This window comes from Stylophora pistillata, chromosome 2 (genome assembly GCF_964205215.1).
Source record: "Stylophora pistillata chromosome 2, jaStyPist1.2, whole genome shotgun sequence".
Taxonomy (NCBI): domain Eukaryota; kingdom Metazoa; phylum Cnidaria; class Anthozoa; order Scleractinia; family Pocilloporidae; genus Stylophora; species Stylophora pistillata.
The window spans coordinates 30002015-30016814 of NC_142520.1; the positions used below are offsets into that span (position 1 = coordinate 30002015).

Sequence of the window (14800 nt, forward strand, 5' to 3'; positions counted from 1 at the left end):
TATGGCTGTAAGTCTATATCAAACATTTTGAAAATAGATTCGGAAAACCTGACAGGTATTCAAGCTCATGTTAACACACCGATCTGAAGAATTCTTTGTTGTTTAAAGCGTCTCGATTGAAGAACAGCAACACAAATTTTTTTTTTTCGACCGCGAAAAACCAAAAAAAAAAAAACTAGTGGCTGCGCTCGGCCGGGTAGTATTTAATTTTGATTTGATTTCATTTATCTTTGGTTTCATTTTATTTCTATTTTACATTTTACTTTCACTTGCTTTTATTTTAAAAAGAAAAATGAGAAATAAATCGAAATAAAAAAAAAAAAAAATCTTATAAATTTGAATATTTTTAATGGCAGTTCTCGGCCACCATACACCTGTTCCAAATTAAGTCATCATAACCAGTCTCTCGCATTTTGACACGACACGTTTTCAAAATGGCGGCAATTGATGAACCTGATGAAAATTTAAAGATTATTTCTGTGTTGTTAAGATCCACACATGTTTTAAGTAAATTATGAGCAGGAAAAAAAACACTTTCTCTTAATTTAAGAACCTGTGTTTACTTGGTTTTGTCTGCCGGTCGACCAATCTCCAGATTTTTACTGAAATCTCTAGAATTTTTTACATCAGTCTCCAGATTTTAGGTGTTTTGAGGTTGAGAGGTCTGTATATCCCTTTAACCAGTGGATTCCTTCAGTTCCTCTGCTGTTTTTCTAGTATGCGCTTTTCTACTTTTGCGACAAACAGAATAACATCTGCAGAAAATAACTCGGGCTCTTCGAAGGCAGCAAAGTGTCCGCCACGAGGCATTTCTGTGAACTGAACAACGTCTGTAAATTTGTTGTGAATCCAAGGTTCTGGAGTCCGAAAAAGTTCATGGGGAAAATCAGCCAGTGCTGAGGGAACCGTAATGGGGATACTGCCAAGCGAAAAACGGATAAATAAATAACTATATATGCAATTGAATAACTAATTAAATAACTACCTATTTAAACATATGATTCCTCAAACATTAGCCTTGGACAAAGGACAAAAAATTAAACGAACAGATAATACACGCAAAGGAATTCTGAAAGCACATGGAGATAGAAATAACTGAAACGGAAAAGAAATTATTCTCCTGTTCTGATTCTGTTGTAGTTGAAGCTAGAAAAGTTGTAAATAAAGTGGCAGTAGAAACAGATTTTCTTTGTATTCCTACTATTTAAGAAAGTGAGGGAGGAGGGGGGCACTTGTTTGACATAATGGTCTAAGTGCTGGGTGCTTATTTGGGAAGGGTACTCATTAGAGCAAGGGTGCCTATTCAAAGAAATATGGCATGAAGATCAGGATATTTCTCATGCTGAGAACTACTGTAGGCTTGCCTCGGTCCAGACTTATATCATGAAGATAATTTTGAACAGTTTTTAGTTTATGAATACATTTTTCACCTTGATGCAGAACGCACTTCCTCATCACTGTGTATTGCTTCATAATACAGCCTCATTGACGGGGCAATAGATTGAGTGGCCCAGTATATCATCACATTTGTCAGCAGTTCATCTTTTGTGAAGCAGGATTCCAAACAGATTGTTGTGTCATTGGTTGCACAGCCACTCCACATTGCAAACTTTTCCACAAGGTATGCTGCCAGGCCAGCTGGAGAATCATTATTTGCCAAGGCAACAGTGTTAGGTCGAGTTGCTGAAACAAGATATTACAACAAAACTTGATGAAAAATATTTCCTCAATCAACCTGGTTTTGTACAACTAATAATATGAGTTTATACCAAGTGCCAAAAATAGTCCCTTATGTTACTTAGTTTTGTGCAATCCAATCCAAAAGAAGACATTTCTGCAAGATGTAATCCACAGAAATAGAAATAAGAAATTTCAATTTCAAATGAAAAATTACTGAAAGGTAATATTTAATACTTGTACCTTGTAAGTGAAAATATCCTCCCTCACGGAGAATTTTAATCACCACCTTTGATACTGGAAAAATCTTTTGCTGCTCCTTTTCTGGAAAGAACAGTTTGGCCTGAATGTACGATAAGGGGTTTTTATTGAACAGTGGGAACATGTTTAAATGAAGTCCTCGAATGTGACTAAAAAAAGATGAAGACAGAACAAACATTATCATTAGTAGGCCTATAAAGATCAAGGTTCTATGTAGGATATTTGCTTCTTAAAAACATTAAAACTTATCACCTGTAATATTTTGCAGAAAAGTAGATATTTCTGTTGAATCTGAGACAATGGGAATATTAACCTGGTCTGACAACTAAGAGATTCGAAACCATTAGTTTAAAATTTTCTATATCACTGCACTTGAGATGTGAGAGAATGAAAATCATAATTGCACCAATCTCTACCCCAATAATCAAACTGAAAATTTCGAATACCTAAAGACTAGCTTAATTATATGTCAATTCCGACAAAGTTTAACCCTAAATAGAATGGGAAAGATGGTGAATGTAGAGCTCAGTGATGAAATAATGTTTCTTTGACTTGTCATAAATGATTATCAAAGAAAAATTCCTTATAAGGAATCAAATCACAGATCTTCAGATTCCCTGACCTGATGATCTATCCCCAGAGCAACTGACACTGTTTGTGGTAGCTAGGCAACTGCTAGGTTCATAATTATCTAAGACATATTCTGCACAATGTTAGGACTAGTAGTGTGGAAATTGTCATACATGCAAGGGCATAGCCCGAACTTTTCAAAGACTGGGTCACACTGCATCAAACTGAGGGTGCTCATTGGTTTTACCACTTGAATAGTGTAGGTTGTTTGCTCAGAAAAAAGTAAAAAGGCTAACAAGGGGGGAGGGGGTTATGGGCACCCCAGGACCCCCTCTACCTACACCCTTGATGGGTAAATAGAATAAGAATAAAGGTTAATTTTGAGCTCAACATTGAAATAGAAAAGGTATTTCTTCTTTATTACTTATAAAATATACCAAGTGTTCCTCACCTGGGATCCATTAGTGCCATTGCACACGTTATCGCACTCCCCCAGTCTCCACCCTGAAGGTAATAGGAATCATAACCAAGTCGTGCCATCAGCTTGCTAAAAATTCGTCCTGCCGCAAAGGACTCAAAGCCTGGCTTATGAGGGGCTTCTGAGAAACCGTAACCTGGAATCGATGGACAGATAATGGAGAAGGCATACTCTTCTGTTGAAGAAGCTATAAGCTCTGGAATGACTTTGTAAAATTCATAAAACGACCCTGGCCAACCATGAACCAACATAATTGGAATGAGTCTCTGGCCCTCTCTCAATTCAGGCTTAAAATGCAGAAAGTGGATTTTTATTCCATTTATCGTTGTCTTGTAGTGTTTGTAAGTGTTGAGAATTTCCTCTTGCTTACGCCAATTGTACTTCGTCCTCCAATATTGGGTTAATTGTTTCATGTAGTCGGGGTTAATACCGTATTCCCAATCGATACCGTCCAAGTTTTCAAAGAAACGAGTCTTGGATAATCTTTCTTCAAGATCCTTCAGAAGTTCGTCTGTCAAGCTGACGGAGAATTCATGAACGTTGGTGTCCGGTTCGTCATCTTTTTTGTCCCCTTTGCCCCACCATTCCTCGCGATCAAGGGGTGGGGGTTTTCCATCGTTGACAGAATATCTACTCAAAATAATAGGAATTACCACCACTGAAATACTGAAAATCGCCACAAAAACCGCACAATTTGTCTTGCAACCCATTTATGAAGCAGAAAGGAGCCTTAATGAACCTCAGATAGATGCCACAATGTTGATCGGATGAGGCTATGGATATGAACAGTCCCTTCAGAGGCGCCTCAGTCCCAGGGCTCCTCGCGGCGCGCTAACATCAAATTTTTGTTTTGACGCGCACGACAAGTTCGACGAGTGGGTTGGGATGGAGATGTAATTTCCCCGGAGGGTAACTTACCCGAAGAGGGGATGTAGTTCTCTGAGTACCTTCGGAGACTGATAGGAGCAATACTGAGTATCAGTCGTAGAAGGTTCGAAAGAGAATGAGTGCGTGTAGCCCTTGATAAAATCTTGAAAATAATCTCTTCTATTTCAAACACTCTTCAAACGTTACTAAATCTTGCAAAAATTTCTCAAGAATAACACGATGGCATGTAAGTAAAACTCAATCTGGTCGGAGTACAGTTGTGTTTGTATCAGATAATGGTATCATTTTGAATTCAATAGTCTAGTGTATGGTTGACTGAGTGGGACCACATTTTCTTCCTTTAACTTCCATAATTTTACCCTTACAATATCAATATATCAAGCAGAAAAGTGACAAGAGTAAAGAAAAAATATCAATTAGGGATATTAGTTGACCTTCTACAAAATTCTCTGAATTAACATCATAACAATTGTATAGCAGACAGTAGGGAAAATCACCAAAGAGATCTTGGATGTGAAGAATTAAAACTAATAAAAAATTGCAATAAATTGCAAAACCAATTTGAAATATATTCATTTAATATTAAGGAGGGGGGCTTTGGGATTTTCAGTTTTGCAGTTTTGACTGTTTTTTGGATTGGTTTTTGGGCCAAAAAGATTTGGTTTTTTGGTTTTGATGTTCAGAGCAGTTTGCACACTTTACGTGTTTTTGCATTCGGTTTTCTGTTTTCATGAAAACGCTGATGCGGTTTTTGCTTTTTCCTTTTTGACCCCTTTAAAGGTGAAAATGTAGCGGTTTTGTCAGGTTTGCATGTGGTTTTCGGTTTTGCTGCCTTTTTTTGTCCATTTTTCCGTTTTGGAGGTTTTTTCTCCAGTTTTGCTGTTTCCCAGAGGCCCCATTGCCCCCCTCATTGAGGAAAACTAACAGAAAATTGCAGCTTAGCTAATTAGGTATTCTCTTTATTAAGTCTAGTAAAACTTAAAATTATCAACATGTTATTGTACCTGACAGAGCTAGATATAAAATATCCTACTCTACCTTCATTTCTCTACAATGATTATATTTTGGATGGAAAATTTATATATATTAGATATGAAATATATTCAAATGATTTATTCATATTTTACAAACAATCTGCAAAAAAGCAAAATACACATGTAATAAATAAATGAAAAATTCAAATTGTCTTTTATCTAATTGTTTTCTTTTCTGTACCCTACCCTCCAACTCAACAAGTATGCATCTTTCAACTTTACATGTATGAAATTTGTCATCATATGGATTAAATACTATGAGAATCTGAGAAAAGCTGATACTGAAAAACTTCATTATGTTAACAAGATGCTCTGCCTGTTCGTTTTTCTTTTTTAATCAATGATTTGTGAATTTGTCTTCTTCCTTTTTTTGGCTGTTACACTGTGACAACTTAAAATCTGATAGTTTGTTTCTTTTTTTCTCATTCCGTGCAACGTTGAAAGGTACATACTAATGACTCAATTAACTCAACATGCCACACTATGAATTTAGTCTTCAATATCTTGTGCATATTTTTGTATCATAAGAGTGTCTTACAAATAACCATGATTAAAAGATAATAAAAACAAATCCATGTGTTGGCTCTCTTAATTACTGGTCAAACAATCTATTGAATAAAATAGACAGTCAAAGGCTACATGTGGCTACTGGTATCACCCTGTTTTTATAGCACTGAGAAGAACTAGAGACTGTAAAGGCAGTGTTACAGAACATTTGTCTCACAAGCAAAACAGAAAACCTGCCGCATCCCACATATTTATGAGTACCCTGTCCCACAACAGAAAGCTAATTCAAGAATTTACTGTCCCGTTGACATTCACAATTGGAATTCTATTGCTACACTCACTCAATTGTCTCAACAAAATGCATGGCTTTGTCTCCTCTAGGAGGTGGTAGCCACAAATATTCAATTTGCTCTGGCTAGTCTTAATTTGTATACGATGAATGGTTGCTCATAAGATTTTCTGACAAATATTGTTGTTGATGAAAGTCTACTAAACTTTTTTGGGTGTTTCATTTATTGTTAGTAGTAACTTAGGTAATTCAGAAAATGGATGGGTAAAAGAATATCCTAAACTCTATCATTCCCAAAGTCCCACGTGCATAGTGATGATTGAAAACCACATCCAAAATAACATAGATTTTAAATAAAATTGTCTTGCTGCTGTTTCAGCCCTTTACAACCTGAAAAGGCTACCACAAAAATAAACTATCTCTCAAGTCCTTAAATTTACCCATGCATTTCCGGAAAATGAGTCCTTTGTGTTTCTTTTGTGGCCATAATATACATTTACATTATTGCTGTGATAATTTTGTAAAATTGCTCACACACCTTTGCCTTTATCTAACTAATTTACAATTTAAACATATTTAAAACACTTTGACTTGTCACTGGGAATTCTGGTTTTAAAAAGGACAGAATCAGCTCTAAACTGTGTTCTCAGCAATGGCATGTAACCATATACCTTTACAAAGAAATTGATACATTTGCTGCGTTCCTCAAAGTGAGTTTTATCATTCCACAGTGACACAGGACAGTTTGGGCACATGAAAGTCCAACGTGAGGTCACCTAAAATAAATAGCATTATTCTATTTAACCAAAAGCTACTGAGTATTATATAGCAGCTACTGTTTTACCCACTGAGTTTTCACTCAAACATTTCTACTCATATTCTCCTCACTGTTATCTTTACTTTTCCTATGGTTACTGACAAGGAGAATTTGTTTGACAATCACAAGCTTCTCAAGTTTGCAATCATTTTTTTTCCATTATTAGGGAGGGCCCACAATGACAAAAAACCATCAATACACCAATCAAATTGGTCAATCATATGCCAATATTAAAAGCAGGGTTACTACTGTCTTGGTGAAGCAGCTTGAAAATCTAATAAATCCCTCACCATAAACTCAACTCAGCCAGATACATACCTTAATGGGAGGTTTTCTTGTGATGTGAGAGACCAAGAAATTCATGGCAAGGTCCTCACAATTCATGTATTCATCAACTTTGTCTCTAATAATCTGTGGCATCCAATTTGTATATAAATAACTAAAATACTAAGGAGAAAAGAAAAAGTAATTAAAACACCTTCAAAATAAATATAATACTGTCAAATACTCTTTATCCCCTAGATACTTTCTGTACAATGCTTATACTGCTTAGCTCCTTCTACTTCAGGTTGACCTTGCCTTGGGGCAAGGAAACACCAAAGGAACAAGGATCCCAACAGAACAGATGTGTCGCAAATGATATCAAAAAAGGAAGAAAGCTAAAGAGGTGGCTGAAGGGTCTTTATCTACAATAGTAGTGAATCAAAATCCTTAGGATCTTTGCAAGGTTATTTTCAAATTGTAGGATTGATGGGGGCTTAATTTGGGTTTTAACATTTGGAGGTCATTTCAGTTTTAAAGAGGACTTGTGATAACATCTCCAAGAATACAATGTACCATGAATGCAGAAACCAAAGCCTCTATTTGACACAGAAACATACTTGCATATTTCTCCATAAACATCATCTGTTCTGAAACGCAAACATTTTTCCAAGAGCTAAACTCATGGAAAACTGTATGCTTTAAACAAAAGAAAAGAAAAGATGTACCAGAGTATATCCTCAAATTAGAGGAGGGTTATTATGTTTTTCATCTTTCAAATACATTTTGCAGCACTCAGGGAAATAGTTAAGCTACAGACAGGTTTGTCTTTTCTTTACAATAACTACTACTACTACTACTACTACTACTACTACTGCTACTGCTACTGCTACTGCTACTGCTACTACTACTACTACTAATAATAATACTTTATATTGATATTGCACATAAATCTATACGCATATAATCTAATGTGCATTTAAAAAATACTAAATATATATATAATGTGCATGTAAGATTATAATAAGTATTAATTATATGAAATTAAATATAACCTTATATAAAACTATTTACAAATAAGTACATCAAATAAAATAAAATCTAATAAAAAGCTAATCTAAAAAAGTAAGTCTTTAAGGAGCTCTTGAATTTTGACAGAAATGCTCTTCTAACTTGATTGAAAGACTTTCATCCCAATAGTGGGAATATCTCTTGACTAAAATCACCAAATATTCTACAGTTTTAATTGGGGGTAAATTTAGTCACCTGACACAATTAGGCCAATTTCACGTAAGCAGAAATATTTGACGCATTATAAACATATGAAGTCGTGATTGTTCATCATTCAAGAGAATATTCTTTTGGTTAAATCTTGAAAAATTCTAATCAAAGTAATAGGAAATTTGACCCGACGCAGACTTTTCCCTAGCTGGCATATCCAACATTACTTGTTCAGAAGCATTTTTTCTGACTCACCTTGTGGTAGAAAGCTGCCCCAGTGAGTATCATGGAAAACTCACATGTATATTCTGAACTGTACAGCCACTGCTTGTTCTGAGCATCCCAAGCATGGAAGCGTGCTGGGAATCCTACAACACGATCTCTTGCTTCCCTCCAAACTCTGCAAAACAATACCATTCACTTAATAATGTGAACTGAACTGACTGTTTCACAGCTTGAGTGCCAGTTATGCTAAAGTGATGCCCTTCTGGCAGTCAGTTTCATCATTGGTGTAAAGAGGTATTCTTTAAATGACAAATTATGTTGTAACATGGCAACAGAAAGACACTTGATAACTGTCCAAGATTAAATAATTACAGCACAAATTTTCCCTTGGAAACACTGAGCACTTTCATGATCTGTTAATAATAAAACATTGGTCACCTGAATCCCAGGAGTATTTCATCAGGTCGCATTTCTACATCATCATCAACAGAAAAAATAGCATCTGTTTCTATAACATCGTAGGGAATAAATCGATTGTTCAAACTGTTCTTTGCTACTTTAACAACCTGTTCAAAACAAAAAAACAGAAAAGTATTAATAGCTTATTAGAAGTACAACTCTACCAGCATTTTATCACAACTGCTGCAATCTGATGCCTGTGATACTTGCTATCTATTCCCTTGTAAATTAGTGAGTAAGCTGACATTGTGTGGTTGTCAATGAAATAAAACTAAAATTATAAGCCTAACTTGTTGGTAACTTTTAAACAACCCATACATTTATTTCACAACAATAAGGTTTTGAGTTTGACTTTCATCATGTAACAATTGATGAGGGCAAAAACCCTGCAAAACACACATTGCCACAAAGTGGAAGCTTGGAAAAAATACAGTCCCTTTTCTCACAATCTTTTTAGCTTTGACTGTATCAGAATCAGTTCATGTAGCATTAGCACCCCTTAAACTACCTCTTTCCACAGAAATTATTATTGAGTACTTGGTTACTTTTTTTGGAACATCTTAAAAGTCAATAATGAGGAATAATCAGTTATGAAGTAATTAAAATCATTCCATCATCAACTCACATGAACTGGAACCCCAATATCAGGCCATCTCAGGGACAAAGATGGGGGCTCAGGACTGTTCCACACAACAACCACTTTATTAAGATACTGCAGGCCAACAAGACGTTGAACTGCTTCAATAAGTACCAGTTCCCTCTGATATGTCAAGATGACAATTGTAAACTGTTCTACTGGATGATTTCCTCCCAAAGCTTTACTAAACTCTACACCTGCTCCACCCATCCCATCACCAATGAGTTCAAACCTTGTGCTTGAATTTTGAAAAGGTGCTGATGATGGTAGGACTGGAGCAAATGGTGTACTTGGATACATTCTGAATGAACCTGGAGGGAAATTCCATGCATAATAGCTATCAACAGTAGTTGTTGTTAAATTCCTGATGAAAGTTGGAGACACCTCTGGTAAGCTTGTCAGTGCATCTGGATCTGGAGGACTTGTTAATGGTGGCTTAGAATCACCAAAAACTGATACTGTTGGTGATGCAGTCACAGGATCAGCAGGAATTGACAGGCGTGTTCTTATAGTGGCTAACACTGTCTTCAAAATAGCATCGGTTGTTGAAAGATATGTTTCCCATAAGAACCTTCCTTGACGGCGAAGGTCTAAGATATCTTCATTTGTTATAGTTCTAAGTAAAACATTTAACTCTGGAAGGCGAGCTTGAGTCAGAATGATAGCTGCTTTTCGCCAATCAATCATATCATTGAAAGGTAAAATAAAGTCATTTGACAGTATGACTGGTATAGCTCCAAACTGTAAGGCTTCAAGCAATCGAATGTGAGTATTATCCCAACTTGAGCCAACATGATTTGATCCTACTATTAAAGAAAAAGTTGATTGCTTTAAAATCTTTGATCTGCTTTCATGGCTTCCCCACAATAACCAATCACCACTTTGCTCTGAGCCTAAGAATTCAGATTTTGATAAATATAGTTCAATGAAAAAGTCTCTGGCGTCTTTAGAAATTTGATAGAGTTGATTGCGTAAAATTATCATAGTATCAGTTAGATGATCTTTATGTACACCCTGAAAACTTAATAAAAATGTTCTTCTAGCTGGTAGGTGTAAAGCAGCAAGGTGCCACACATCTCCTTTGCTGGGTCCATTTGATGGTGGTACAACAATATCAAAGCCATGGCGATATGTTCTATCTTTGAAAAATGTTGACTGAGCAATGAAGGCAAGGCCTGTGCTGATACCCAGAGAGAGAATACTAGTAGAGTGCCTCACACTTGTTCTTATATGGAGAAGTAAATGATTTTTACCATTTCCTCTCCAGTAAGGCAGTAGGTGTAATTCTTTCTCAAGTTCACTCTTACTCTTTGAATGCCGACTTGCTTCAATTGATCCAACAATGACTATGTACAAGCAAGCTTTCTCAGGTTCAACAGTATAAGGATTTCCCTGTAACAGCTGAAAAATTTCCATCCCACCTGAATCTGACAACAGCTGGCCAAAAGGCTGCTCATATATAAACACTGGGAGACCTGAACCAAATGGACACCTTGAGAAATCAAAGCAGTTGTGTAGGTGACAGTTTGATACGGTACTTTGGTGAGGAAGTAAATCACTGTTGTTTAAAGGTGAGACATCTAATTTGTAAGGTAGTTTTAAATGCGGTAGTATTGGACAGTCATTAGCCCTTCTTTTAGCAAGTTTAATCAATTCAAGTTCCCTTTGAGCCCGAGCCACATCACCATGATAATGTTCAGCTTGACCCCTATAGCCCTCTGCTATTTTAGAATAATTGGAAATTATTTGTAAAAGCCTGTTCTTTTTACCCTCCAACTCTCGTAGTTCATTACCCAGAGACAATTTGATCCTCTTCAGCTCCTCAATTTCGTATTTCATACCATCGATCCTGTCTAATACCAAATCAACTCTGTCAGCGGGTCTGTCTAACTTTATAGTTCGCGACTGAAAACTGTTACGAGTCTCCTGTGCTAAATAGTAATGTGTTATTAGCGGTACAACGAGTGCGCATATCAGAAGGAAAACAATTAGTCGACCGAGAGATGAGTCTTTCAGTTTATACATCAAGATATGCATTGTAGCATGAAGTTATCCTTCTTTCCACAAGGAATAAATTTTCTTTCTACACGGGTGGAAAGAATCTGAGACCTCATTGACGACTTATTCATTGAACGTTCGCCGTAATCGATCCCATTTCTTGAACTGAAACGTGATATTTCTGTAACATTGAGCGTACTTTAAATGGCATTACTGTATGTATCCGTCAATCTTTCTCGAAAAGTACCGATCCAATGACAACTTTTTGCATGAAGTACGACTCCAATGAATGTGATAGGCAAAACACCTCCCCTTCCGACTGAAACAGACTCGATTTACATCTACAATCCAGGAAATGCCATCCAAGATCCGCTAATGCTCAAAACGTGTCGGGAAAATTGAAGTTTAAAAGGGTTGCGAGCGATTCCACATTCTGTCGCAGTCTCTCATCAGATAACTGCCAGCTGCTTCATTTGCAAGTTTTAAACACTTGCTGGACGATATAAACTTCACTCGCCGACCACTAAGTGTTTGAAAGTACCGGAAAACAACGTAACAGGCGTTTCAAAATAGCGCGAACGAAGACGTGATTTGACGGGCCGTGATAGACTGGTTCAAAGTTTTCCCCAAATTGAGCTTGCGTGATTGGCCCATTAGAGGTTGCCCGCTGACAAAACTCCAATTTTTTTGAAAAGAATTATTCGAAACATTCTTACTTACTGAGCATTATCTCTTTCGTTCCCCAAACGCATTCTTCTGTTCAAAAGATTAATTTAAATATAGCAGAGTCTCCACCATATTTTGCTTTCAATCAACAACCGCGATTGTACAATAGTGTTGATAAAGGCTCTGTAAAGTTTTGCTGTATGTAAGTGCTGGCTGTTGGTTCCACTTTGGGCGGATTTTGTTTGATAAGAGATATGATAATATCGTTATCAGAAATATTTAATGAGTTTCCATTTTATTAACTTTTCTTTGACCTTTTGTAGCTGAAATTTTGGAAACATTTCTGATGTGTGGGTTTCCAGAGCGTATCGGTCGAAGAAGATAACTTGCTGATCAGGCATTCCCGTCAGTTTTAATTAGCACAAAAAAGTTGCGGGTGGCAGGCGCATGGCATTGTTTCCCTTCCTTACCACTTTATACGAGCTGAGAAAAAAGAACGTCTACATCATCTCTGATTGACAGAGCTCGCGCCAGTCTCTCGGTCGATGGCGAGGAGCGAAAATCGGGCGAACGAAAACACCGCTTATATGAGAACGGCAGGACTCGAACTACTTTACTTCACTTTATATTTCGTCTCCACTGAGAAACTGGTATGAGCTGAGGTCGATTTGGTCGGGGAAAGACACGAAAATTATTTCCACAAACAAAATAAGCAGTCATCATTCATGTGGGAAGGTCACTGAGATAGCGGTCTCCGCTGCCACACCTCATTTAACTAAACGGAATTAAGATCATTCAATGATTAAGCCTAGAACTGACATTTTGTTGAATAATGAAATAATGATAGCTGAACTTTCTCAAGTCTTAGGCCTGTGCGCGGTTTCCGCTCATTAATTATTCGCCAAAATGTCCAAGAAAATGTTTGCGGCTTGGTATGGAGACGCCATACTCCGCTAACAAACTCTATTGCGACCTCAAAATGATGCAGAAATCTGATCCCACAAGAAAACATTATCCTCAAAACATTTGATCGTCCAAGCTTCTTCTACTCAAAGCCGTATGATAATTATTTGAAATATCACACGATCCAAGATTAAAAAATTAGACATCAGTCTGTTCAGATTTTATGATATCACCTGAAAACTAAGAATATAGAGAGTCAAACTCTCGAATAGAAAGCACGAAATGTCGTTTGTTTCGCTTTTTAGTCATTTCGAATTTGTAAACTTAATAATTGCTCGTTGCTGGCTTTGAAGCATTGCCTTGTTGACTGAAGCTTACTCGGCGCAGGTTTTTCGAGAGACAGTTCCAGGTGGTCACCAGTGAGTGGTATTTTACTAAGCTGCAATCCTCATGCATCGTCATCATTTCTCACTTACCGGTAGCTAGCGAACAGACCCCGCATACTAAGTATGTACCTTCAAGATATTTGCTCCTTAGAAAATCATTTTTTTTCGCGAAATTTCTTACTTTTGCGGCTAAGGTCGGGCAAAACGAAAACAAGATTGACATTATGAAAATTATGGAATACCTCTGGTACCTAATATAAAGAGAGACTTTGGAGAAGAAAGGGCGACGCCCCCAAGAGAGTTACGCTTTCCCTGAACAAGTTATCCAACTAAAAGTTCAGTGCAGAAAACAGAGCCTTAAAGTCACCTTAAAAGAAAAGGTGTTGAACGTGCTAAATCAAAATTTGAGAAATATATTCTTGATTGGGAATCCGTCATGGGGTTGACCCAAAAACGAGAAAAATAAAGCGGTTAAAAATATAAAAAGGATGATTTCCAGAAAATTCCTGTAGGGGATCAATTTTTATAAGGCAAGTCATTTCTTTATTTATCGATCAAGTAAACGTAATTGGGACAGCTTTTCGCAAGACAATGGAAATATTCTAGCATTCGATTACAAATTATAGCTGATGTAAAAACATCTGTCTCCATGCCAAATTCACGATCACAATAAAAATAAGGTGACAAAAATTCTACTTGTAGAGTAAGATCGACAAAAAATTTAACTGAATGGCTTATAGTAATATATTATTTCCATTCATTTCCACGAACACTTAAATAAGTTAAAAAAAAAAAATTCTTACTAGATGCTAATTTTCTCTTTTGACAAAGACACAGCAGGCTAGAGTCCTAAAGCCAGGTCAAAATGTCTCTGTTGTGTTCGTTGCTTCCGACTTGCGTACGCCTTCCATTCTTGCTGAAGTAAACTCTCCTTGTTTTCAGGGAATCCTGAAAACCACGCCCTCTTAAGAGGATGAGGTAAGGGTGTCTTGGGATGAGTTTAAGAACATCTTTTGGCCGCGTTACGTCTCATCATTGGGTATTCTCAGACTTAAAACAGATCGAACGCCCTTTTGATGTTGGAAGGGGCCAAGATTTTCGGACAAAGCTTTGACATTGGCAAAACCGCGCCTCGGTGTATTCCGTGCATAATCCTGCACCGAAGTGGAAAAGCATCCAATCACAGCGAGGCATCGTGCATTGTAAGGTAAAGCGTATCCAAGTGACCTCATCACCTCAAGAAAAATTTAATTGAAAGCAGTCAAAAAGTTGCACTCCACTTCAGAACTAACAACTCGATAAAACAAACAATGATTCCTGATTTCAAGTATCAAAAACAGTCTGCTAGCGCAGAGGAAAAGCATGTTCTAGAGACCATGACATTTTATCTCTGCCATCAAAAAGTATACGTATGATGCACGATCCTCGCAGTAGATAGCGCTATTTAAGCAATAGCGAAAATCAGACCTGAAAAAAATCAGGCCTGTACGGGACTCGAACCACTGACCTCTGCGATACTAGTG

The 14800-nt window shown here is 37.0% G+C and overlaps 2 protein-coding genes across 2 annotated transcripts; both read right to left on the reverse strand.

The window, feature by feature from the left end:
• Positions 1–544: 544 nt before the first annotated feature.
• LOC111325313 (epoxide hydrolase 1) lies at positions 545–3786 on the reverse strand. Its single transcript, XM_022929123.2, is given in 5 exon segments — positions 545–714; positions 717–919; positions 1431–1683; positions 1921–2087; positions 2960–3786. Coding segments are annotated over 5 exon segments (1398 nt in total). The 5' UTR covers positions 3697–3786; the 3' UTR covers positions 545–676.
• A 2347-nt stretch (positions 3787–6133) lies between these two features.
• On the reverse strand, positions 6134–11505 carry LOC111325684 (exostosin-3). The gene is made up of 5 exons (XM_022929551.2): positions 9313–11505; positions 8667–8794; positions 8259–8403; positions 6840–6968; positions 6134–6480 (listed from the first exon to the last, which is right to left on the reverse strand). Exons 1-5 carry the CDS (start codon positions 11359–11361, stop codon positions 6271–6273), a joined length of 2661 nt encoding a protein of 886 aa, XP_022785286.2. The 5' UTR covers positions 11362–11505; the 3' UTR covers positions 6134–6270.
• Between the last annotated feature and the right edge of the window lie 3295 nt (positions 11506–14800).

Excerpts from the sequence above, each read along its gene's own strand:
- LOC111325684 (XM_022929551.2), bottom strand. The coding sequence starts at position 11,361 with ATGCATATCTTGATGTATAAACTGAAAGACTCATCTCTCGGTCGACTA. Across the intron at positions 8,404-8,666 it reads GAAATACTCCTGGGATTCAG|AGTTTGGAGGGAAGCAAGAG; the intron begins GTGACCAATGTT and ends ATTGTTTTGCAG. Across the intron at positions 6,481-6,839 it reads CAAGAAAACCTCCCATTAAG|GTGACCTCACGTTGGACTTT; the intron begins GTATGTATCTGG and ends TATTTATTTTAG.